The 26,043-nt window shown below is 41.9% G+C and overlaps 1 protein-coding gene across 1 annotated transcript in view; it reads left to right on the top strand.

Annotated features, from left to right (window-relative positions):
- Nucleotides 1-26,043, top strand: part of LOC130357599 (high-affinity choline transporter 1-like) — a 76,535-nt gene that overhangs the window by 44,488 nt on the left and 6,004 nt on the right. The window contains exons 5-7 of the mRNA XM_056560318.1: nt 14,346-14,489; nt 23,603-23,756; nt 24,021-24,238. Coding sequence (XP_056416293.1) covers nt 14,346-14,489; nt 23,603-23,756; nt 24,021-24,238 — 516 coding nt within the window. The remainder of the gene's footprint in view (nt 1-14,345; nt 14,490-23,602; nt 23,757-24,020; nt 24,239-26,043) is intronic.

Genomic DNA, 26,043 nt, shown 5'->3' with positions numbered 1-26,043 from the left:
ATGTTTTACAGGACAGGTTCCACTTAGAACAGGCCTCACCATGGTTGACCAAAGAAGTTGAGTGCATATGCTCAGTGTCATATCCAGAGGTTGTCTTTGGGAAATAGATGTATGAGTGCTGCCAGTATAGCTGCAGAGGTGGAAGGGGTGGTGGATCAACTTGTTAGTGCCCAGAGAATACACCGCACACTGCATCAAATTGTTCTGTGTGGGCGTCATCCCAGAAGGAAGCCTCTTCTAAAGATGAAGTAGCATACAAAGAGTCCAGCTCCCCTCCGTGTCTCTGTGCGCCTGGACCGGTGTGGACTACACCATAGAGTAGATAAGAAAGCAAGAATGGATGTCCAGCCCAGCTCCCTTAAAACTTAGCTTTTATTGCATATTCATCCAAAGGTACATAGACAGTGTAGACACATTTCGGTTCAACAAGGAACCTTAGTCATACAAAGAACAAAGTGCATAATTAATCTTTATATAGGGAGAGCGGGGAGAAAAACTCCACCTCTATTCCCAGAAGGATAGTTAATGCCCACTCTCTACAGGTCTCCGTCAACAGGTGTAATCCAGGAGTGATCAACTCCTAGAATTAACCCTGCACAGCGGGGACTTACAAGATTCAAACATCCTTTAACAAGCATGGGTAAAGAATAAATGTATACATAAAAATAGATATAAAACAATTCAGACAACATCGATTATCAAGGATGTATATATTCCTCTGATGGCCACCAACAGAGAAACAATACAAACTCAAACCTATGGCTATCATTGTAGCATTTATTATGTATTCATAAAAAGAAAAAAGGGACAAACGCATAGATATCGCTACATAGTGTGAACTGATACTGAAAGAACCATGGGTGTGGGTGTGTGGATATTCACCCACCCATACTGATGTAAGCACAGACGCTCTGTCGGAACAGGAGGAACATAATGAAAAAAGTGAAAAGCATAGAAATAAAATGACCTGTTCCCCATACTCATGCAGAAGTTAAAATCCCGTTCACACAGAGCGATAATGTGCGTACATATAGAGGAAATATACACATGCAAGAATCTAGTAATATAGCCTTCAATTCATTATATTCTATATATTTTGGCTATTAGCGGAAGCTATAAAATATCATTTGTAAGAGTGTTCAAATACAGTTACAAAAAACAAAAACAGAAAAGGGGGAAGACCCAAGAAGAAGGATGTAGACGGCAAATGTAAAATATCATAAATATCAAATGTTAATAATGTACTATCGTGTCCATCCTCTTGTTCAAGCCTCCTGGTACTCTTCTCCCCAATTTAAGAATCCAATATATTTTATTGGTCCAATAGTTTCTTTCTAATGTCCAATCCTCTAGTCGGTATATTAATTCTCTCAAGCCCCTGTACAATAAGAGAGGCACTGCTCCCCGCATGTCTCTCCGCACAGTGTCTGGATACCATAGTGGTATGTCGTGAATTGAAGTGCGGAATGTCGGATAAATGTTTTCTAACCCGAACCTTCAATGCGTTCGATGTACAACCGACATACTGCACTTCACATTCTCGACACGTAAATACATAAATCACCTTCGATGTTTTGCAGTTTATGTATTGTTTAATCTGGAAGGAAGTATCATTGGATGTGGAAGTGACAGTAGATGAATTAGACATGAGCCTGCAAGAAATGCACTTGATATGTCCACATTTGTATGATCCTATATGCTTTAGCCAAGTCGGTTTATTCTGACCAAGCCGGTCAGAAAACAGACTTGGCGAAATTCTCTGTCCAATTGTTGGGGCCTTTCTAGAGATACATTTATAGCCCTGAGAAAAAAACCTCCCGAAAGGCCGGATCACTAGTGATTAGTGGCATATATTTATGTAGGATATCGCAGATGTTTTTGAATTTATGGCTGTATTGAGTAGGGAAAATAATGTGTGCAGATGTGGAATGTTACTTGTTATTACTTTTAGTTGATTTGAAGTTAATTAGTGTATTACGGTCTCTACACAATGCAATTTCTTTCCTCTTTCTATGCTCCACTTAAAATATCCTCGTGCATGTAGATGTTGTCCGATCTGATTGGCTTCACGAACAAAGTCGGATCAAAATCGGTGATCATCTCACCAATAGGGAGATTTTTTGCCACATGAGGTGGGTGGCATGAAGAGGCATGTAAGACACAATTCACTGCCTGTTTTTTCTATAAGTGCATGTAATCATTGTTTGCCTCTCCGTGTCACCCCGCAGGCATAGATCCAAAAAAGACACTGTATTGGCCTCATGAGACACAGTAAATCTTATATTGCGTGGATTTTCATTGAGATATGCTGTAAATTCTGGATGCCACATCAGACCCCCATATAAATAGGAGGTCGTCTAAGTAGCGACCATACCAAAAAATTGATGTGACAAAAGGATTGGTGGGGGCAAAGAGAGTCGCCCCCATCGAAGCTCCAGTGATCTGGAGAAAAAAATGGTTATTAAACATGAAAAAATTATGGTGTAGCAAAAAACCCACTGCCAAAATAATATATTCTTGAAGATTCTGTGAGTATCTGGTGTATGTCTCAGGACATTGCTCGCAGTGCAAGATGATGTGGTATAACGGAATATAGCGATGTGACGTCTGCTGTCACCCAAGTTAGTCCCCTATGCCAGGAAATATCATGCAGCATGTACAATGCATGACCTGTATCCTTTATATATCCCGGCATTTGGACAATAAGAGGTTGAAGAGTGGCGTCCACCCATGAACACATCCTTTCATTTAAAGCGTACCTGTCATAGTGCAAAAAAAAAAGAAAGAAAGTGATATGTTACTGAGGACCCAATCCTGATCATGTGCATATAATTTTTTTTGTGTCTCGGACCTATATATCCAGAGATATAAGCATTTATCTGCTGGTGAGTTACTTTTTCATTGTGCAGGCTGGAGGGGGCGTGTCAGTCTGTCTCCCTCACAGGAGCAAGCCTGTGCGGTCAGCCAATCAGTACTCTCTACTCTGTAACCCTTTCCTCTCTGGTTTTATTCTGTGTCATGTGAGAGGAAGATACTTTGAGCTTGCCTGCAGTAATCAGAAGACATTATGGTGAATTCATCACAGGATAAAATGTATAAATATAAGAATAGATCTTTATAAAATTAGTGCAAGAATTTTTTAGATGAAAGTACAGCATTTTTATGAATACATGTTCTATCTGTTTATCTTCTCCTAGTAAAGCTGGATGCTAATCAGCATAGCTGTCACTATGTGTGTCTTTCATCTTTCACAGACTCCTGAATGTCTGATCAACTTCTTTGTCATTCAGGAGTCCGAGAAAGCTTTGACTATTTCAGCATGCTGGGAGTTGTAGTTTAGTAACAACTGAAGCTGCAGTGTTTGTAAATAATTGTGTTAGAGCAGTGTTGCCTCCAGCTGTTGTAAAACTAAAGCTCCCAGCATGTCCACACATCCTTTATCTGTAGTTTTGCATACACAATAGAAATCTCCTATACTGGATACCGGAATGCTTTACGGCCGGTATCCAGTATGCTGTAAAATCTAGACTAGTCTGTTTGGCTAAAAGACAGGCGACCCCTAGTGGCGGCTATTTTGAGCTTGAATTTCAGGTGGTAATTAAAAAATTTTTTAACAGGTGTATTTTGTGAAATGTCATATTATAATGAGTCCTGCAATATATGAAAAGTTTTTAACAATGACAGTGCCTCTTTAAAGACGCAATGCCTGCGACTATTGACAGCATAGGGGGGAGTAAAAATCTCTTTCTGGACTTTGGGCAACGAATGGAATACTGGAATGATGGGATTATCAACAATCAAAAATTCAGCCTGTTTGTTCGTCAGGATGCCATTCGCTACACCAGAGTCCACAAGGAGAATTAGTTGCTTTTTAAAAACATTAGTAGGGTCACTTGGCAAGGGTCTGTAAGTCTCCAAATCCTGCAGCATGGCAAGATTCAGTTTGCACTACAGACCCTTGTCAAGAATAACAGCCGCCCGTCCCTTGTCCGCTTGGCGGACTACAATATCCTCCATGTCCGCTATTTCATTTAATGCATCCCTCTCTCTTCTTGTTAGATTAAATTTCCTGTGGGGTAAATTGCAGGACAACTCTGTGAGTTCATATTGGATTCTTAAATTGGGTAGCAGAGTACCAGGAGGCTTGAACAAGAGGATGGACACGATATTACATTATTAACATTTGATATTTATGATATTTTACATTTGCCGTGCACATCCTTCTTCTTGGGTCTTCCCCCCTTTTTTTGGTTTTGTTTTTTGTAACTGTATTTGAACACTCTTACAAATGATATTTTATAGCTTCCGCTAATAGCCAAAATATATAGAATATAATGAAATGAAGGCTATATTACTAGATTCTTGCATGTGTATATTTCCTCTATATGTACGCACATTATCGCTCTGTGTGAACGGGAGGTTAACTTCTGCATGAGTATGCGGAACAGGTCATTTTATTTCTATGCTTTTCACTTTTTTTCATTATGTTCCTCCCGTTCCGACAGAGCGTCTGTGCTTACATCAGTATGGGTGGGTGAATATCCACACACCCACAGCCATGGTTCTTTCAGTATCAGTTCACACTATGTAGCGATATCTATGCGTTTGTCCCTTTTTTCTTTTTATGAATACATAATAAATGCTACAATGATAGTCTTAGGTTTGAGTTTGCATTGTTTCTCTGTTGGTGGCCATCAGAGGAATATATACATGCTGGATAATCGATGTTGTCTGAATTGTTTTTATATCTATTTTTATGTATACATTTATTCTTTACCCATGTTTGTTAGAGGATGTTTGAATCTTTCCTGGATTACACCTGTTGATGGAGACCTGGAGAGAGTGGGCGTTAACTATCTCTCTGGGAATGGAGGTGGAGCTTTTGTCCCCGCTCTCCCTATATAAAGATTCATTATGCACTTTGTTCTTTGTATGACTAAGGTTCCTTGTTGAACCGAAACGTGTCACCTGTCTACGCTGTCTATGTACCTGTGGATGAATATGCAATAAAAGCTACGTTTTAAGGGAGCTGCACTGGACATCCATTCTTGCTTTCTTATCTCTTCTAAAGATGTTACACAAGAAGGCCGGCAAACAGTTTGCTGAAGACAAGCAGACTAAGGACATGGATTACTGGAACCATGTCCTGTGGTCGAAATAGACCAAGATATACTTTCTTTGTTTAGATGGTGTCAAGCCTGTGTGGTGGCAACCAGGTGAGGAGGACAAAGACAAATGTGTTCTGTCTACAGTCAGGCATGATGGTGGTGTAGTGTCATGGTCCGGGGCTGCATGAGTGCTGCTGGCACTGGGGAGATACAGTTCATTGAGGGAACCATGAAGGCCCCCATGTACTGTGACATACTGAAGCACAGAATGACCCCCCCCCCCTTCAGAAACTGGTCTGTGGGGCAGTATTCACACATGATAACAACCCCCAACACCTCCAAGACCACCACTGCTTTGGCAAAGAAGCTGAGGATAAAGGTGATGGACTAGCCAAGCATGTGTCCAGACCTAACCATATTGATCATCTGTGGGGCATCCTCAACCGGAAGGAGGGGGAACACAGGGTCTATAACACCCACCAGCCCCATTATGTCATCATAGAGAAGAGGACTCCAGAGACACCCTGTGAATCTCTGATGAACTCTGTGCCCAAGAGGCATAAGGAAAATAATGGTGGCCACACAAAATATTGACACTTTGGGCCCAATTTTTGACATTTTCATTTAGGGGTGTATTCACTTTTGTTGCCAAGGTTTACAAATAAATAGCTCTGTTTTGTGTTATATTGAGGGGACACAACATTTACCCCTTAAGGGCGAAGCCCATTTTGACCTTAAAGACCAGAGCATTTTTTGCGAATCTGACCGCTGTTACTTTATGCATCAATAACTCTGGGATGCTTTTACTTTTAAATTTGATTCCGATATAGTTTTCTCGTGACATATTCATTTTATGTTAGAGATACATTTTTGTCGATACTAGCATCATGTCATGGTGAAAAAATCCAAAATTTTTGGAAAAATGTAAAAATGTTGCATTTTTCTAACTTTGAAACTCTCTGCTTGTAAGGAAAATGAACTTGCCAAATAAATTATATATTGATCCACACATACAATATGTCTACTTTATGTTTGCTTCATAAAGTTGACATGTTTTTACTTTTTGAAGACATTAGAGGGCTTCAAAGTATAGCAGGTAATTTCCAATTTTTCAAGAAAATTTCAAAATCTGAATTTTTCAGGGACCAGTTCAGTTTTGAAGTGAATTTGAGGGTCTTTATGTTAGAAATCCCCCATAATGGACCCCATTGTGAAAACTGCACCCCTCAAAGTATTCAAAATGACATTCAGAAAGTTTGTTAACCCTTTAGGTGTTTCACAGGAATAGCAGCAGGATGAAGGAGGGAGAAAAATCTAATTCTCCAATTTCTTTGCACTAATATGTTATTGTAGCCCAATTTTTTTCAAAAGGTGAAAAAGCCTCACAATATTTGTAACCTAATTTCTCTCAAGTAAAGAAATACCCCATATGTGGATGTAAAGTGCTCTGCGGGCAACATAACAAGGGGTACAGTGAGCCTTTACACCTCACATGTGTTTGATGAATTTTCGCTAAAGTTGGACATGAAAATGAAAAATTTGATTTATTTCACTAAAATGCAGTTGTTACCTTAAATGTTTCCTTTTCACAAGGAGCAATAGGAGGGGAAGCCCCCCCCAAAAAAAAAAAAAATTTGTAGCACCATTTCTTCTGAGTATGGAAATACCCCTTATGTGGATGTAAAGTGCTCTGCGGGTGAACTACAATGCTCAGAAGAGAAGGAGCGCCATTGAGCTTTTGGAAAGAGAATTTGGTTGAAATAGAAGTCAGTGGCCATGTGCATTTACAAAGCCCCCATGGTGCCAGAACAGTGCCCCCCGCCCACATGTTACGCCGAGCGCTCCGGGTCCCCGCTCATCCCTGGAGCGCTCGCAGCGTTCTCTTATTCACAGCGCCCTGGTCAGACCTGCTGACCGGGTGCGCTGCGATATTGCTCCCAGCCAGGATGCGATTCGCGATGCGGGACGCGCCCGCTCGCGATGCGCATCTCGGCTCCCGTACCTGACCCGTTCCCCGTCTATGTTGTCCCGGTGCGCGCGGCCCCGCTCCTTGGGGCGCGCACGCGCCGGGTCTCTGCGATTTAAAGGGCCACTGCGCCACTGATTGGCGCAGCAGGCCTAATCAGTATCCTCACCTGTGCACTCCCTATTTATACCTCACTTCCCCTGCACTCCCTCGCCGGATCTTGTTGCCATTGTGCCAGTGAAAGCGTTTCCTTGTGTGTTCCTAGCCTGTGTTCCAGACCTCCTGCCGTTGCCCCTGACTACGATCCTTGCTGCCTGCCCTGACCTTCTGCTACGTCCGACCTTGCTCTTGTCTACTCCCTTGTACCGCGCTTATCTCAGCAGTCAGAGAGATTGAGCCGTTGCCGGTGGATACGACCTGGTTGCTACCGCCGCTGCAAGACCATCCCGCTTTGCGGCGGGCACTGGTGAATACCAGTAGCAACTTAGAACTGGTCCACCGACACGGTCCACGCCAATCCCTCTCTGGCACAGAGGATCCGCCTCCAGCCAGCCGAATCGTGACAGTAGATCCGGCCATGGATCCCGCTGAGGTCCCGCTGCCAGTTGTCGCCGACCTCACCACAGTTGTCGCCCAGCAGTCGCAACAGATAGCGCAACAAGGCCACCAGCTGTCTCAACTGACCGTGATGCTACAGCAGCTACTACCACAGCTTCAGCAATCATCTCCTCCGCCAGCTCTTGCACCTCCTCCGCAGCGAGTGGCCGCATCCAGCCTCCGATTATCTTTGCCGGATAAATTTGATGGGGATTCTAAGTTTTGCCGTGGTTTTCTTTCGCAATGTTCCCTGCATTTGGAGATGATATCAGACCAGTTTCCAACTGAAAGGTCAAAGGTGGCTTTCGTAGTCAGCCTTCTGTCTGGGAAAGCCCTGTCATGGGCCACACCGCTCTGGGACCGCAATGATCCTATCACTGCCTCTGTACACTCCTTCTTCACGGAGATTCGAAGTGTCTTTGAGGAACCTGCCCGAGCCTCTTCTGCCGAGACTGCCCTGCTGAACCTGGTCCAGGGTAATTCTTCTGTTGGCGAGTACGCCATCCAATTCCGTACTCTTGCCTCCGAATTATCCTGGAATAACGAGGCCCTCTGCGCGACCTTTAAAAAAGGCCTATCCAGTAACATTAAAGATGTGCTGGCCGCACGAGAAATTCCTGCTAACCTGCATGAACTTATTCATCTTGCCACCCGCATTGACATGCGTTTTTCCGAAAGGCGTCAGGAGCTCCGCCAGGATATTGACTTTGTTCGCACAAGGCGGTTTCTCTCCCTGGCTCCTCTCTCCTCTGGTCCTCTGCAATCCGTTCCTGTGCCTTCTGCCGTGGAGGCTATGCAAGTTGACCGGTCTCGCTTGACACCTCAAGAGAGGACACGACGCCGCATGGAGAACCTTTGCCCGTACTGTGCCGGTACCGAACATTTCTTGAAGGATTGTCCTATCCGTCCTCCTCGCCAGGAAAGACGTACGCTGACTCCGCACAAAAGTGAGACAGCTCTTGATGTGAACTCTGCTTCTCCACGTCTTACTGTGCCTGTGCGGATGTCATCTTCTACCTTCTCCTTCTCTGCTATGGCCTTCTTGGATTCCGGATCTGCAGGAAATTTTATTTTGGCCTCTCTCATCAACAGGTTCAACATCCCGGTGACCAGTCTCGCCAGACCCCTCTACATCAACTCTGTTAATAATGAAAGATTGGACTGTACCGTGCGTTACCGCACGGAACCTCTCTTAATGTGCATCGGACCCCATCACGAAAAAATTGAATTTTTGGTCCTCTCTAACTGCACTTCAGAAATTCTTCTTGGATTACCATGGCTTCAACGCCATTCCCCAACCCTTGATTGGACCACAGGGGAAATCAAGAACTGGGGTACTTCTTGCCACAAGGACTGTTTTAAACCAGCTCCCAGTACTCACAGTCAAGACCCTGTGGTTCCCCCGGTATCTGGTCTTCCCAAGGCCTATCTGGATTATGCTGATGTTTTTTTGCAAAAAACAAGCAGAGACTTTGCCTCCTCACAGGCCTTATGACTGTCCTATTGACCTCCTCCCGGGTACTACTCCACCCCGGGGCAGAATCTATCCTCTGTCTGCTCCGGAAACTCAAGCCATGTCGGAGTACATCCAGGAGAACTTAAAAAAGGGGTTTATTCGCAAGTCCTCCTCTCTTGCCGGAGCTGGATTTTTTTTTTGTTTCCAAAAAAGCATTTAACACCAGAGATGGACACTTTGAATATCTGGTTATGCCCTTTGGCCTTTGCAATGCCCCTGCCGTCTTCCAAGACTTTGTAAATGAAATTTTTCGTGATCTTCTATATACCTGTGTTGTGGTTTACCTGGACGATATTCTGATTTTTTCTGCTAACCTAGAAGAACACCGCCAGCGTGTCCGCATGGTTCTTCAGAGACTTCGGGACAATCAATTATATGCCAAAATGGAAAAATGTCTCTTTGAATGTCAGTCTCTTCCTTTCCTAGGTTACTTAGTCTCTGGCCAGGGACTACAAATGGACCCAGATAAACTATCTGCCGTATTGGATTGGCCACGCCCCTCCGGACTCCGTGCTATCCAACGTTTTTTGGGGTTCGCCAATTATTACAGACAATTTATTCCACACTTTTCCACTATTGTGGCTCCTATCGTGGCTCTAACCAAGAAAAACGCCAATCCTAAGTCCTGGTCTCCTCAAGCGGAAGACGCATTTAAACATCTCAAGTCTGCCTTTTCTTCTGCTCCCGTACTCTCCAGACCTGACCCATCTAAACCCTTCTTATTGGAGGTAGACGCCTCCTCCGTGGGAGCTGGAGCAGTTCTTCTACAAAAAAAATTCTTCCGGGCATGCTGTTACTTGTGGTTTTTTTTCTAGGACCTTCTCTCCGGCGGAGAAAAACTACTCCATTGGTGATCGAGAATTACTGGCCATAAAATTTTCGCTTGAGGAATGGAGGCACCTGCTGGAGGGATCCAAATATCCAGTTATTATATACACTGACCACAAGAATCTCTCTTATCTCCAGTCTGCCCAACGGCTGAACCCTTGCCAGGCTAGGTGGTCGTTGTTCTTTGCCCGTTTTAACTTTGAAATTCATTTTCGCCCTGCTGACAAGAACATTAGGGCCGATGCCCTCTCTCGTTCTTCAGATGCCTCTGAAGTGGAAGCCTCCCCGCAACACATCATTCCTCCGGACTGTCTGATCTCCACTTCTCCAGCTTCCATCAGACAAACTCCTCCAGGGAAGACCTTCATTTCTCCACGCCAGCGCCTCAGGATTCTCAAGTGGGGACACTCCTCCCACCTCGCAGGCCATGCTGGCATCAAAAATCCATCCAACTCATCTCTCGATTTTATTGGTGGCCTACTCTGGAGACTGATGTTGTTGATTTCGTGCGGGCTTGTACTGTCTGTGCCCGGGATAAGACCCCTCGCCAGAAGCCTGCTGGTCTCCTTCATCCTCTGCCTGTTCCTGAACAACCTTGGTCACAGATTGGTATGGACTTTATTACTGACTTGCCTTTATCCCATGGCAACACAGTTGTTCGGGTGGTCGTTGATCGATTCTCCAAGATGGCACATTTTATCCCTCTTCCAGGCCTTCCTTTGGCGCCTCAGTTGGCGAAGCAATTTTTTATACACATTTTTCGCCTTCACGGGTTGCCCACGCATATCGTCTCGGATAGAGGCGTTCAATTTGTGTCTAAATTCTGGAGGGCCCTCTGTAAGCAGCTCAAGATCAAATTAAACTTCTCTTCTTCTTATCATCCCCAATCCAATGGGCAAGTAGAAAGAATTAATCAGGTCCTGGGTGACTATTTGCAACATTTTGTTTCCTCCCGCCAGGATGACTGGGCAGATCTTCTACCATGGGCCGAATTCTCGTACAATTTCAGAGTCTCCGAATCCTCTGCTAAATCCCCATTCTTCGTGGTGTACGGCCGTCACCCTCTTCCTCCCCTCCCCACTCCCATGCCCTCTGGTTTGCCCGCTGTTGATGAAGTGACTCGAGACCTTTCCACCATATGGAAAGAAACCCAAAATTCTCTTTTACAGGCTTCATCCCGGATGAAAAAATTTGCTGATAAAAAAAGAAGAATTCCCCCCATTTTCGCTCCTGGAGACAAGGTATGGCTCTCCGCTAAGTATGTCCGCTTTCGTGTCCCCAGTTATAAACTGGGACCATGTTATCTTGGTCCTTTCAAAATCAAGTGCCAGATCAACCCTGTCTCTTACAAACTCCTTCTTCCTCCTTCTCTCCGTATTCCCAATGCCTTCCATGTCTCTCTCCTTAAACCACTCATCCTTAACCGCTTCTCTCCCAAAGTTGTTTCTCCCACTCCAGTTTCCGGATCATCTGACGTCTTTTCGGTGAAGGAGATTCTAGCATCCAAGACGGTCAGAGGTAAAAGATTATTTTTGGTTGGCTGGGAGAACTGCGGCCCAGAGGAGAGATCTTGGGAACCTGAGGACAACATTCTGGACAAAAGTCTTATCCTCAGGTTCTCAGGCTCCAAGAAGAGGGGGAGACCCAAGGGGGGGGGGGTACTGTTACGCCGAGCGCTCCGGGTCCCCGCTCCTCCCCGGAGCGCTCGCAGCGTTCTCTTATTCACAGCGCCCCGGTCAGACCTGCTGACCGGGTGCGCTGCGATATTGCTCCCAGCCGGGATGCGATTCGCAATGCGGGACGCGCCCGCTCGCGATGCGCATCTCGGCACCCGTACCTGACCTGTTCCCCGTCTGTGTTGTCCCGGCGCGCGCGGCCCCGCTCCTTAGGGCGCGCGCGCGCCAGGTCTCTGCGATTTAAAGGGCCACTGCGCCACTGATTGGCGCAGCAGGCCTGATCAGTATCCTCACTTGTGCACTCCCTATTTATACCTCACTTCCCCTGCACTCCCTCGCCGGATCTTGTTGCCATTGTGCCAGTGAAAGCGTTTCCTTGTGTGTTCCTAGCCTGTGTTCCAGACCTCCTGCCGTTGCCCCTGACTACGATCCTTGCTGCCTGCCCTGACCTTCTGCTACGTCCGACCTTGCTCTTGTCTACTCCCTTGTACCGCGCTTATCTCAGCAGTCAGAGAGGTTGAGCCGTTGCCGGTGGATACGACCTGGTTGCTACCGCCGCTGCAAGACCATCCCGCTTTGCGGCGGGCTCTGGTGAATACCAGTAGCAACTTAGAACCGGTCCACCGACACGGTCCACGCCAATCCCTCTCTGGCACAGAGGATCCACCTCCAGCCAGCCAAATCGTGACACATGTGACCCCATTTTGGAAACTATACCCCTCACGGAATGTAATAAGGGGTGCAGTGAGCATTTACACCCCACTGGCGTTTGAAAGATCTTTGGAACAGTGGGCTGTGCAAACGAAATTTTACATTTAAATTTTTTATTTTTATGAACAACTGTTCTGGATGAATGTCAACAACTGTCAGCTGATGTCACCATACTGTCACCTATAGCAACGGGTGAACTTTTTCTCTACACAGGTTTTAATAAAGATAAATCTCCCCCATAATAGTTCTATTCTTACATAGACATAGTACATAGGAGTACTATTATAATAGTTATGTTCTTGTATATAGGAGCAGTATTATAGTAGTTATATTCTTGTATATAGGAGCAGTATTATAGTAGTTATATTCTTGTATATAGGGAGCAGTATTATAGTAGTTATATTCTTGTATATAGGAGTAGTATTATAATAGTTATGTTCTTGTATATAGGAGCAGTATTATAGTAGTTATATTCTTGTATATAGGAGCAGTATTATAGTAGTTATATTCTTGTATATAGGGAGCAGTATTATAGTAGTTATATTCTTGTATATAGGAACAGTATTATAGTAGTTATATTCTTGTATATATGAGCAGTATTATAGTAGTTATATTCTTGTATATAGGAGCAGTATTATAGTAGCTATATTCTTGTATATAGGGAGCAGTATTATAGTAGTTATATTCTTGTATATAGGGAGCAGTATTATAGTAGTTATATTCTTGTACATAGGAGCAGTATTATAGTAGTTATAATTGTTGTATGTAGGAGCAGTATTATAGTAGTTATATTCTTGTATATATGAGCAGTATTATAGTAGTTATATTCTTGTATATAGGAGCAGTATTATAGTAGTTATATTCTTGTATATAGGGAGCAGTATTATAGTAGTTATATTCTTGTATATAGGAACAGTATTATAGTAGTTATATTCTAGTACATAGGATTAGTATTATAGTAGTTATATTCTTGTATGTAGGAGCAGTATTATAGTAGTTATATTCTAGTACATAGGATTAGTATTATAGTAGTTATATTCTTGTATGTAGGAGCAGTATTATAGTAGTTATATTCTTGTATATAGGAAGCAGTATTATAGTAGTTATATTCTTGTATATAGGAGCAGTATTATAGTAGTTATATTCTTGTATGTAGGAGCAGTATTATAGTAGTTATATTCTTGTATATAGGAGGCAGTATTATAGTAGTTATATTCTTTTATATAGGAGCAGTATTATAGTAGTTATATTCTTGTATATAGGAGCAGTATTATAGTAGTTATATTCTTGTATGTAGGAGCAGTATTATAGTAGTTATATTCTTGTATATAGGAGCAGTATTGTAGTAGTTATATAATTGTATATAGGAGCAGTATTATAGTAGTTATATTCTTGTATATAGGAGGCAGTATTATAGTAGTTATATTCTTGTATATAGGAGCAGTATTATAGTAGTTATATTCTTGTATATAGGAGCAGTATTATAGTAGTTATATTCTTGTATGTAGGAGCAGTATTATAGTAGTTATATTCTTGTATATAGGAGCAGTATTATAGTAGTTATATTCTTGTATATAGGAGCAGTATTATAGTAGTTATATTATTGTATATAGGAGCAGTATTATAGTAGTTATATTCTTGTATATAGGAGGCAGTATTATAGTAGTTATATTCTTGTATATAGGAGCAGTATTATAGTAGTTATATTCTTGTATATAGGAGCAGTATTATAGTAGTTATATTCTTGTATATAGGAGGCAGTATTAAAGTAGTTATATTCCTGCATATCGGAGTAGTTTTATAGTAGTTATATTCTTGTACATAGGAGGTAGTATAATAGTAGTTATATTCCGGTATGTAGGTCGGCAGTATAGTTATATTTTGTTCATTGGTTTGCATTTAACATATTTGTTTGTCTTTATCTTGTATGTTCCAATCTACAGTGGATTTGTATACCATTTGCACTTCTGAACTCTGCTTCTGTAAATATTGCTGACACAGCTGTTCAAGAAGTATTTCAGGAGCCCTGGCTGGGAAAAATCGATATACAATATATAGGAATATGGATAGATGATGTTTTGTATCTGGTAAGTTTAGTCTCTCAAATTCCTTTAGTGCACATGAAAACAGAGAAACCTTTTTAAGAACAAACTACTACTCAGTGATGTTCTTGACCGCCTGTGTGGTATACCACCACAAACAAAAACAATTTGGCTCAAATTGCATACTTTTTTTGGTACACGTTTTTTTGTTTGTAGTATACGTTTGTAATTGTTTACATAACTTTTAAGCATATACATTTTTTTGTTAATAAGTTGAGCTATGTAAAAGCTGTAAAACAAGCAAAAAAAACTAAACAAAAAAGGCATATACCACACAGTACCATACAGAACCACACCATGCGTCACTTATTTACTTCTATGGGGAAAAAATGTATACCACAGCATAGGGTTTTTTTTTGTGAAACAGAAAAGTAGTGCATGCAGAAGTTTTCTATTTCACAAAAAAATTGTACACAAACGTACAAGGGACAAAAACAGGTCTTATACACAATGGAAGTCTATAGGTATACCACAGAATCAGGGCCGGTGCAAGGATTTCTGCCTACACAAGCGAAGCTCCATTTTGGTGCCCCCCCCCCCCCAAACCTGCAGTCCATCCTGCGCCCCCACCTCCCTTGCATATATGTTTCTTTAAATTATTTCCTATGTAACACCACAGATAACACAGTGATAACTATGAGTACAGATAATGTAGTAGATGTGACCTGCAGTCCTATGTAACACCACATATAACACAATGATAACTCTCTGAGTACAGATAATGTAGCAGATGTGACCTGTAGTTCAGTCCTATGTAACACCACAGATAACACAGTGATATCTGTATACTTTCGGTTCGAGGCACACCGCGGGAAAAAAAAATTTTCACCGGGCACCCCTACCGAAGTTGACAAGAAAAAAAAAAAAGGATTAGGCAATGCACAACGGGGGAGATTTATCAAAATCTGTCAGGAGGAAAAGTTTCTGAGTTGCCCACAGCAACCAATCAGATCACTTCTTTCATTTTTCAGAGGCCTTGTTAAAAATGAAAGAAGTGATCTGATTGGTTGCTATGGGCAAGTGGGCAACTTTTCCTCTGGACAGGTTTTGATAAATCTCCTCCAATATCTATTTATCTGTGGGTGTGTAGTTTACAGTGCTGCTTTATGCAGCAACTCACAAATGACGTCTTCTCTAATCAGTGCCGTTCTCTTCTCTATCTGGTCCGGGCCATCATCACAGTTTCTTCCAGCCACAATTCTTCACCATTAAACCTGCAAAACAAATCAATTAGGCTCAGCACTTTATCAGCATCAGTCTTCAGATTCCCCTTTTAGTGGAGAGGAATACAGGGGTGTATAGGTGTAAAGGGGTGTACAAAAGTGTACATGGGTGACAGAGGGGTGTAGAGGAGTGTACATGGGTGACAGAGGGGTGCAGAGGAGTGTACATGGGTGACAGAGGGGTGTAGAGGAGTGTACATGGGTGACAGAGGGGTGTAGAGGAGTGTACATGGGTGACAGAGAGGTGTAAAGGAGTGTACATGGGTGACAGAGGGGTGTAGAGGAGTGTACATGGGTGACAGAGGGGTGTAGAGGAGTGTACATGGGTGACAGAGGAGTGTAGAGGAGTGTACATGGGTGACAGAGGGGTGTAGAGGAGTGTACATGGGTGACAGAGGGGTGTAGAGGAGTGTACATGGGTGACAGAGGGGTGTAGAGGAGTGTACATGGGTGACAGAGGGGTGTAGAGGAGTGTACATGGGTGACAGAGGGGTGTAGAGGAGTGTACATGGGTGACAGAGGAGTGTAGAGGAGTGTACATGGGTGACAGAGGGGTGTAGAGGAGTGTACATGGGTGACAGAGAGGTGTAAAGGAGTGTACATGGGTGACAGAGGGGTGTAGAGGAGTGTACATGGGTGACAGAGGGGTGTAGAGGAGTGTACATGGGTGACAGAGGAGTGTAGAGGAGTGTACATGGGTGACAGAGGGGTGTAGAGGAGTGTACATGGGTGACAGAGGGGTGTAGAGGAGTGTACATGGGTGACAGAGGGGTGTAGAGGAGTGTACATGGGTGACAGAGGGGTGTAGAGGAGTGTACATGGGTGACAGAGGGGTGTAGAGGAGTGTACATGGGTGACAGAGGAGTGTAGAGGAGTGTACATGGGTGACAGAGGGGTGTAGAGGAGTGTACATGGGTGGCAGAGGAGTGTAGAGGAGTGTACATGGGTGACAGGGGTGTAAGGAGTGTACATGGGTGACAGAGGGGTGTAGAGGAGTGTACATGGGTGACAAAGGGGTGTAGAGGAGTGTACATGGGTGACAGAGGGGTGTAGAGGAGTGTACATGGGTGGCAGAGGGGTGTAGAGGAATGTACATGGGTGACAGAGAGGTGTAGAGGAGTGTACATGGGTGGCAGAGGGGTGTAGAGGAGTGTACATGGGTGACAGGGGTGTAGAGGAGTGTGCATGGGTGACAGAGGGGTGTAGAGGAGTGTACATGCGTGACAGAGGGGTGTAGAGGAGTGTACATGGGTGTCAGAGGGGTGTAGAGGAGTGTACATGGGTGGCAGAGGGGTGTAGAGGAGTGTACATGGGTGACAGGGGTGTAGAGAAGTGTACATGGGTGACAGAGGGGTGTAAAGGACATGCGTGACAGAGGGGTGTGGAGGAGTGTACATGGGTGGCAGAGGGGTGTAGAGGAGTGTACATGGGTGACAGAGGGGTGTAGAGGAGTGTACATGGGTGACAGAGGGGTGTAGAGGAGTGTACATGGGTGGCAGAGGGGTGTAGAGGAGTGTACATGGATGACAGAGAGGTGTAGAGGAGTGTACATGGGTGGCAGAGGGGTGTAGAGGAGACGAAGGGATATACAGGGGGACGCTGTGTGCGCACGCACAGCAAAGCACACAGATACTTCCCTGCGCGCCGTGAGTCACAGGCGCGCAGGCCGGGGCGGGAAATTTAAAAAAAAAAGTGCTAATTAGCGTTCCGGTACGCTAAAAGTGCTGGTACTGTCAATAGGCATTTGTTGAAGTGGCGGTACTGAGTACCGCCGCCTTCCGGACCACTTAAAGCACTCCCCGTCGGCTGCGGAGTCCTTGCGCCCTCAAGCGAACGCTTGGTTTGCCTAATGGCAGAACCGGGCCTGCACAGAATATATTAAGGAATCATTTAAACACATCTCCCGGTGTACTGCTGTGGTATAGATACAGATATTTTACCCCAATGTAATGGAGCATTTGCAACAGTAATTCTGCCCCAGTGCTTGTAACCATTATTTGGACATTATTTAGCACTGTTATTTGCACCCTCTATTAATTTGTAATTTGGATAATATTTGGCACTGTTATATGCTACTATATTGCTATGTTATTTTGACAATATTTGGCCCTGTTATATGTACCCTATATTGCTGTTATTTATATATTGTTTGACACTGTTATATGCATTCTCTATTCCTCTGTTATTTGGATATTATTTGGCACTGTTATATGCATTCTCTATTCCTCTGTTATTTGGATATTATTTGGCACTATTATATGCACTTGCTATTCCTCAGTTATTTGGATATTATTTGGCACTGTTATATGCACCCTCTATTCCTCAGTTATTTGGATATTATTTGGCACTGTTATATGCACTCACTGTTCCTCTGTTATTTGGTATTATTTGGCACTCTTATAAGCACTGACTATTTCTCTGTTATTTTGACATTATTTGTCACTGTTATATGTACCCTGTATTGCTCTGTTCTTTATATGTTATTTGGCACTGTTATATGCACTCTCTATTCTTCTGTTATTTGGATATAATTTGGCACTGTTATGTACATTCTCTATTCCTCTGTTATTTGGATATTATTATGCACTGTTATATGCACCCTCTATTTTTCTGTTATTTGGATATTACCCGGCACTGTTATATGCACCCTCTATTCTTCATTTATTTGGATATTATTTGGCACTGTTATATGTACCCTGTATTCCTCTGTCATTTGGATATTTTTTTGCACTGTTATATGCACTCACTATTCCTCTGTCATTTGGATATTTTTTTGCACTGTTATATGCACTCACTATTCCTCTGTTATTTGGATATTATTTGGCACTGTTATATGTACCCTGTATTGCTCTGTTATTTATGTTATTTGGCACTATTATATGCATTCTCTATTCCTCTGTTATTTGGATATTATTTGGCATTCTTATGTGCACCCTCTATTCCTCTGTTATTTGGATATTATTTGGCACTGTTATACGTACCCTGTATTGCTCTGTTATATGGATATTATTTGGCACTGTTATATGTATCCTCTATTCCTCAGTTATTTGGATATTATTTGGCACTGTTATATGCACTCACTGTTCCTCTGTTATTTGGTATTATTTGGCACTCTTATAAGCACTGACTATTTCTCTGTTATTTTGACATTATTTGTCACTGTTATATGTACCCTGTATTGCTCTGTTATTTATATGTTATTTGGCACTGTTATATGCACTCTCTATTCTTCTGTTATTTGGATATAATTTGGCACTGTTATGCACATTCTCTATTCCTCTGTTATTTGGATATTATTATGCACTGTTATATGCACCCTCTATTTTTCTGTTATTTGGATATTACTCGGCACTGTTATATGCACCCTCTATTCTTCATTTATTTGGATATTATTTGGCACTGTTATATGCACCCTCTATTCTTCATTTATTTGGATATTTTTTTGCACTGTTATATGCACTCACTATTCCTCTGTTATTTGGATATTATTTGGCACTGTTATATGTACCCTGTATTGCTCTGTTATTTATGTTATTTGGCACTGTTATATGCATTCTCTATTCCTCTGTTATTTGGATATTATTTGGCATTCTTATGTGCACCCTCTATTCCTCTGTTATTTGGATATTATTTGGCACTGTTATACGTACCCTGTATTGCTCTGTTATATGGATATTATTTGGCACTGTTATATGTATCCTCTATTCCTCAGTTATTTGGATATTATTTGGCACTGTTATATGCACTCACTGTTCCTCTGTTATTTGGTATTATTTGGCACTCTTATAAGCACTGACTATTTCTCTGTTATTTTGACATTATTTGTCACTGTTATATGTACCCTGTATTGCTCTGTTATTTATATGTTATTTGGCACTGTTATATGCACTCTCTATTCTTCTGTTATTTGGATATAATTTGGCACTGTTATGCACATTCTCTATTCCTCTGTTATTTGGATATTATTATGCACTGTTATATGCACCCTCTATTTTTCTGTTATTTGGATATTACTCGGCACTGTTATATGCACCCTCTATTCTTCATTTATTTGGATATTATTTGGCACTGTTATATGCACCCTCTATTCTTCATTTATTTGGATATTTTTTTGCACTGTTATATGCACTCACTATTCCTCTGTTATTTGGATATTATTTGGCACTGTTATATGTACCCTGTATTGCTCTGTTATTTATGTTATTTGGCACTGTTATATGCATTCTCTATTCCTCTGTTATTTGGATATTATTTGGCATTCTTATGTGCACCCTCTATTCCTCTGTTATTTGGATATTATTTGGCACTGTTATACGTACCCTGTATTGCTCTGTTATATGGATATTATTTGGCACTGTTATATGTATCCTCTATTCCTCTGTTATTTGTATATTATTTGGCACTGTTATATGCACTCACTATTCCTCTGTTACTGTCAGGATCCAGGTTGGCGGAGGGTGGGGACACTGGGAGTGGATCCTCTGTACCAGAGAGGTGATGGCGTGGGCCGTACCAGGGGAATGGAGTCTAAGGGGTTACTGGTATTCACCAGAGCCCGCAGCAAAGCGGGATGGACTTGCTGCGGCAGGTAACCCCCAGGTCGTTCCACCCGGTAGCGACTCAACCTCTCTGGCGGCTGAGATGGCGTGGTACAAAAGGACAAGGCAAGGCAAGGTCAAACGTAGCAGAAAGGTCAGGGCAGGCGGCAAGGTTTGTAGTCAGGGGCAACAGCAGAGATTCTGGAAACACAGGCAAGGACACACTGGAACGCTTTCACTAGGCACCAGGCAACAAGATCCGGCAGGGACAGGAAGGGGAAGTGATGTTTTATAGGGAAAACAGCAATTGGACTAGATTGGGCCAGGCACCAATTAGTGGTGCACTGGCCCTTTAAATTTCAGAGAGCCGGCGCGCGCACGCCCTAGAGAGCGGGGCCGCGCGCGCCGGGCTGGGACAGAGGAAGGACGGAGCAGGTGAGAAGAGACATGGGATGCGATCCGTGAGCTGGCACGTCTCGTCCAGCGGATCGCATCCCCTCCGGTGACAGGGTAGCAGCGCTCTCGGTCAGCAGCGCCGGCCGGAGCGCTGCAGGCAGAGTAACGCTGCGAGCGCTCCAGGGAAGCAGCGGGACCCGGAGCGCTCGGCGTTATAGTTATTTGGTATCATTTGGCACTCTTATATGCACTGACTATTCCTCTGTTATTTGGATATTATTTGGCACTGTTATATGTACCCTGTATTGCTCTGTTATTTATATGTTATTTGGCACTGTTATATGCATTCTCTATTTTTCTGTTATTTGGATATTATTTGGCACTGTTATATGCACCCTCTATTCTTCTGTTATTTTGACATTATTTGGCACTGTTATATGTACACTGTAATGCTCTGTTATTTATATGTTATTTGGCACTGTTATATGCATTCTCTATTTTTCTGTTATTTGGATATTATTTGGCACTGTTATATGCACCCTCTATTCTTCTGTTATTTTGACATTATTTGGCACTGTTATATGTACCCTGTATTGCTCTGTTATATGGATATTATTTGGCACTGTTATATGTATCCTCTATTCCTCTGTTATTTGGATATTATTTGGTGCTGTTATATGCACTCACTATTCCTCTGTTATTTGGATATTATTTGGCACTGTTATATGCACTGACTATTCCTCTTTTATTTAGATATTATTTGGCACTGTTATATGAACCCTGTATTGCTCTGTTATTTATATGCTATTTGGCACTGTTATATGCATTCTCTATTCCTCTGTTATTTGTAACCATTATTTGGACATTATTTAGCACTGTTATTTGCACCCTCTATTAATCTGTAATTTGGATAATATTTGGCACTGTTATATGCTACTATATTGCTTTGTTATTTTGACAATATTTGGCACTGTTATATGTACCCTATATTTCTGTTTTTTATATTTTATTTGACACTGTTATATGCATTCTCTATTCCTCTGTTATTTATATATTATTTGACACTGTTATATGCATTCTCTATTCCTCTGTTATTTATATATTATTTGACACTGCTATATGCATTCTCTATTCCTCTATTATTTGGATATTATTTGGCACTGTTATATGCACCCTCTATTCCTCTGTTATTTGGATATTATTTAGCACTGTTATATGCACCTTCTATTCCTCTGTTATTTGGATATTATTTGGCACTGTTACGTGCACTCACCATTTCTCTGTTATTTGGATATTATTTGGCACTGTTATATGCACCCTCTATTCTTCTGTTATTTTGACATTATTTGGCACTGTTATATGAACCCTGTATTGCTCTGTTATTTATATGTTACCTGACACTGTTATATGCACTCTCTATTCCTCATGTATTTGGATATTATTTGGCACTGTTTTATGCACCCTCTATTCATCTGTTATTTGGACACTATTTGGCACTGTTATATGTACCCTGTATTGCTCTGTTATTTATATGTTATTTGGCACTGTTATATGCATGCTCTATTTCTCTGTTATTTGGATATTTTTTGGCACTGTTATATGCACCCTCTATTCCTCTGTTATTTGGATATTATTTGGCACTGTTATATGCACTGACTATTCCTCTGTTATTTGGATATTATTTGGCACTGGTATATGCACCCTCTATTCCTCTGTTATTTGGACACTATTTGGCACTGTTATATGTACCCTGTATTGCTCTGTTATTTATATGTTACGTGCCAATGTTATATGCACTCTCTATTCCTCATGTATTTGGATATTATTCGGCACTGTTATATGCACCCTCTATTGCTCTGTTATTTGAATTTTATTTGGCACTGTTATATGCACTTGCTATTCCTCAGTTATTTGGATATTATTTGGCACTGGTATATGCACCCTCTATTCCTCTGTTATTTGGATATTATTTGGCACTGTTATATGCACCCTCTATTCTTCTGTTATTTTGACATTATTTGGCACTGTTATATGTACCCTGTATTGCTCTGTTATTTATATGTTACCTGCCAATGTTATATGCACTCTCTATTCCTCATGTATTTGGATATTATTTGGCACTGTTTTATGCACCCTCTATTCATCTGTTATTTGGACACTATTTGGCACTGTTATATGTACCCTGTATTGCTCTGTTATTTATATGTTATTTGACACTGTTATATGCACCCTCTATTCCTCTGTTATTTGGATATTATTTGGCACTGGTATATGCACTCTCTATTCCTCTGTTATTTGGACACTATTTGGCACTGTTATATGTACCCTGTATTGCTCTGTTATTTATATGTTACGTGCCAATGTTATATGCACTCTCTATTCCTCATGTATTTGGATATTATTCGGCACTGTTATATGCACCCTCTATTGCTCTGTTATTTGAATTTTATTTGGCACTGTTATATGCACTTGCTATTCCTCAGTTATTTGGATATTATTTGGCACTGGTATATGCACCCTCTATTCCTCTGTTATTTGGACTCTATTTGGCACTGTTATATGCACTCTCTATGGCTCTATTTACCATAACATGCCTCCTCTGCGGTTCTGTTATTTAGACACTATTTGGCACTGTAATATGCTATCTTTATGGCTCTGTTATTTGGACATTTGGCACTGTTTTATCCACTCTCTATTCCTCTCTTATTTGGACACTATTCTGCACTGTTATATGCTATCTTTATGGCTCTCTTATTTGGACATTTGGCAATGTTATATCCACCCTCCATTGCTCTTTTATTTGGACATTATTTAGCACTGTTACATGCATCGTCTATGCACTCAATGGCTTTTTCACTTGGACTATATTTGCCAGGAAATCTAGGTGGACTCCATTAGTTGTGGGAAATATATTCATGTGTATTCTTATTTTATTCTTTAGGGTCTCGGCAGTATTGCATGGCAGATATATTTCCAGAGAGTCTTATCTGCTTCTACTACAACTCAAGCAAAGGTAACATCTGCTCTTGGTGCGGTGGGATGTGTGGTGTTGGCAATCCCGTCTGTGCTAGTTGGAGCTGTAGCGGCCTCTACAGGTAAAAGTTAACAACAACATCCTTCTTCAATATTATAACCATGTGGCCTCCACTATAGCTTTTTAATCTATGGACTGCATTGGTGGTCAACCCAGTGGCTGAGACTGGTAACTCAATGTCAAAGGGCCCCGGCCTACATCTACAGGGACACTCTTTTGTGTTGTTGCACTCCGAAGGTCCTGGTGGTCCTACCACTCCTGACCCCAGAGCTTCTCTTCGGTATTATATTATTTCAGCCAGTTAACCCTTTGTTCTTTTTTGTAGACTGGAACCAGACAAGCTATGGGTTGCCAACCCCATATGATAGAGGAGAAGCGAGTATGATCCTACCCATCGTCCTGCAACACCTATGTCCTCTGTACGTGTCTGTCGCTGGTTTGGGAGCAGTGGCAGCAGCTGTCATGTCTTCGGCAGACTCTGCTCTGTTGTCATCCAGCTCCATGTTTGGATATAATATCTATAAAAAGATTCTCCGTAAAATGGTTAGTTAGTATTTCAGAATGTTTTCCATGTTTCTGTTGTCACCAGCTCACAATTAGCTTATAGTCACTGTGCACGGTACTCTTCTATATATTCTGTTTAAAAGGGGCGGAGGCAGAATACCATACAACCAATCAGATCAAGAGAACAGCAGCAGGAGAAAAGAGGGCTGATCCAGCAGGAGGCAGTGACCTGTACAACCATATGCTTACAGCATGGACATGAAGGCAGGGATCACTATGATTAGGCTGGTGTTATGCCATGAGGGGGACCATCTTGTAGTGATATATTATGATAGGAGAACAGTCTTGCAGTGATGTATTATGATGAAGGAATAGTCTTGCAGTGATGTTTTAAGATAGGGGAACAGTCTTGCAGTGATGTATTAAGATAGGGAAACAATCTTGCAGTGATGTATTAAGATAGGGAAACAGTCTTACAGTGATGTATTATGATGGGGGAACAGCCTTGCAGTGATGTATTATAATAGGGGAACCGTCTTGCAGTAATCATTTTTGTTGTGGATTTGGCACAGTCTGCATTAAAGTTTGCATCAATTTACCATATGATACAGGTGGATTGAGTTTGCAAACCCCCCATACTGTACATGTGTAGCAGGGGGAAAAAAACTTGTGCAAAATTCAGAATGCAAGTTGTGGAGTTTGAATTTTCAGTGCAATGTTCATTCTTTGGAAAGCAGCACAAAAAATATAAACAGAAAATATGTCAAAACATACATGTGACACTGCTTATCCCCATGGAAACAAATAGACTTTAAAATGGTTATGTTTTGCAAAAATGTATATCCTGCTGGGGCCCTTATCCCCCTTGAGATGAACGCTCGGAGCAGGACCTGTCCAGTCAACCAATCACTGGTCGCAGTAGTGTCCCGTTTCAGCTAGTGATTGGCTGAGCAGGAAGGTTCTGCACCAACTGAGAAAGCAGGAAGAAGACTGAAGATCAGGAGACAAGACAGAGCTGAAGAGGATCCACAGGGTATCAGGGCTAGGTAAGGGTTTTTTCATCTATTTATATCTCTGCCCAAGCAGGATATGAGTACTTGCAAAACATCGGATAAACCTTTAAACCAGTCTGAATAACATTTCAAACAGTACAATGTTCTAACAATGTAATTTAAAGGGGTACTCCGGTGATAACCTTTTTTCTTTTAAATCAACTGGTGGCAGAAAGTTAAACATATTTGTAATTTACTTCTATTAAAAAATCTTAATCCTTCCAGTACTTATTAGCTGCTGAATGCTACAGAGGAAATTCCTTTCTTGCAGAGAACACTGATGACATCACAAGCACAGTGCTCTCTGCTGACATCTCTGTCCGTTTTAGCAGCCATGCATAGCAGATGTTTGCTAAAGGCAGCATGGTGGCTCAGTGGTCAGCACTGCTGCCTTGCAGTGCTGGGGACTTGGGTTCAAATCCCACCAAGGACAACAAAGAATAAAGCGTTATTATAATTATAATAATGTCAGCAGAGAGAACTGTGCTCTTGATGTCATCAGAGAGCATTCCAAAAAGAAAAGAATTTCCTCTGTAGTATTCAGCAGCTAATAAGTACGGGAAGGATTAAGATTTTTTAATAGAAGTAATTTACAAATATGTTTAACTTTCTGCCACCAGTTGATATAAAAGAAAAAAGGTTTTCATTGGAGTACCCCTTTAAGGTAATCTGTGGATTCTTGAAGGTGATATTTTAAAATACAGTGGTAAGCAATATAACAGCAAGAGTCATATATGTGACCGTACTCTTATATGAACCTATTTAATCTCACTTATGCTAGGGTATGGGTTG

This window comes from Hyla sarda, chromosome 2, assembly GCF_029499605.1.
Source record: "Hyla sarda isolate aHylSar1 chromosome 2, aHylSar1.hap1, whole genome shotgun sequence".
Taxonomy (NCBI): Eukaryota; Metazoa; Chordata; class Amphibia; order Anura; family Hylidae; genus Hyla; species Hyla sarda.
This window is presented reverse-complemented; position numbering and strand designations above follow the sequence as displayed.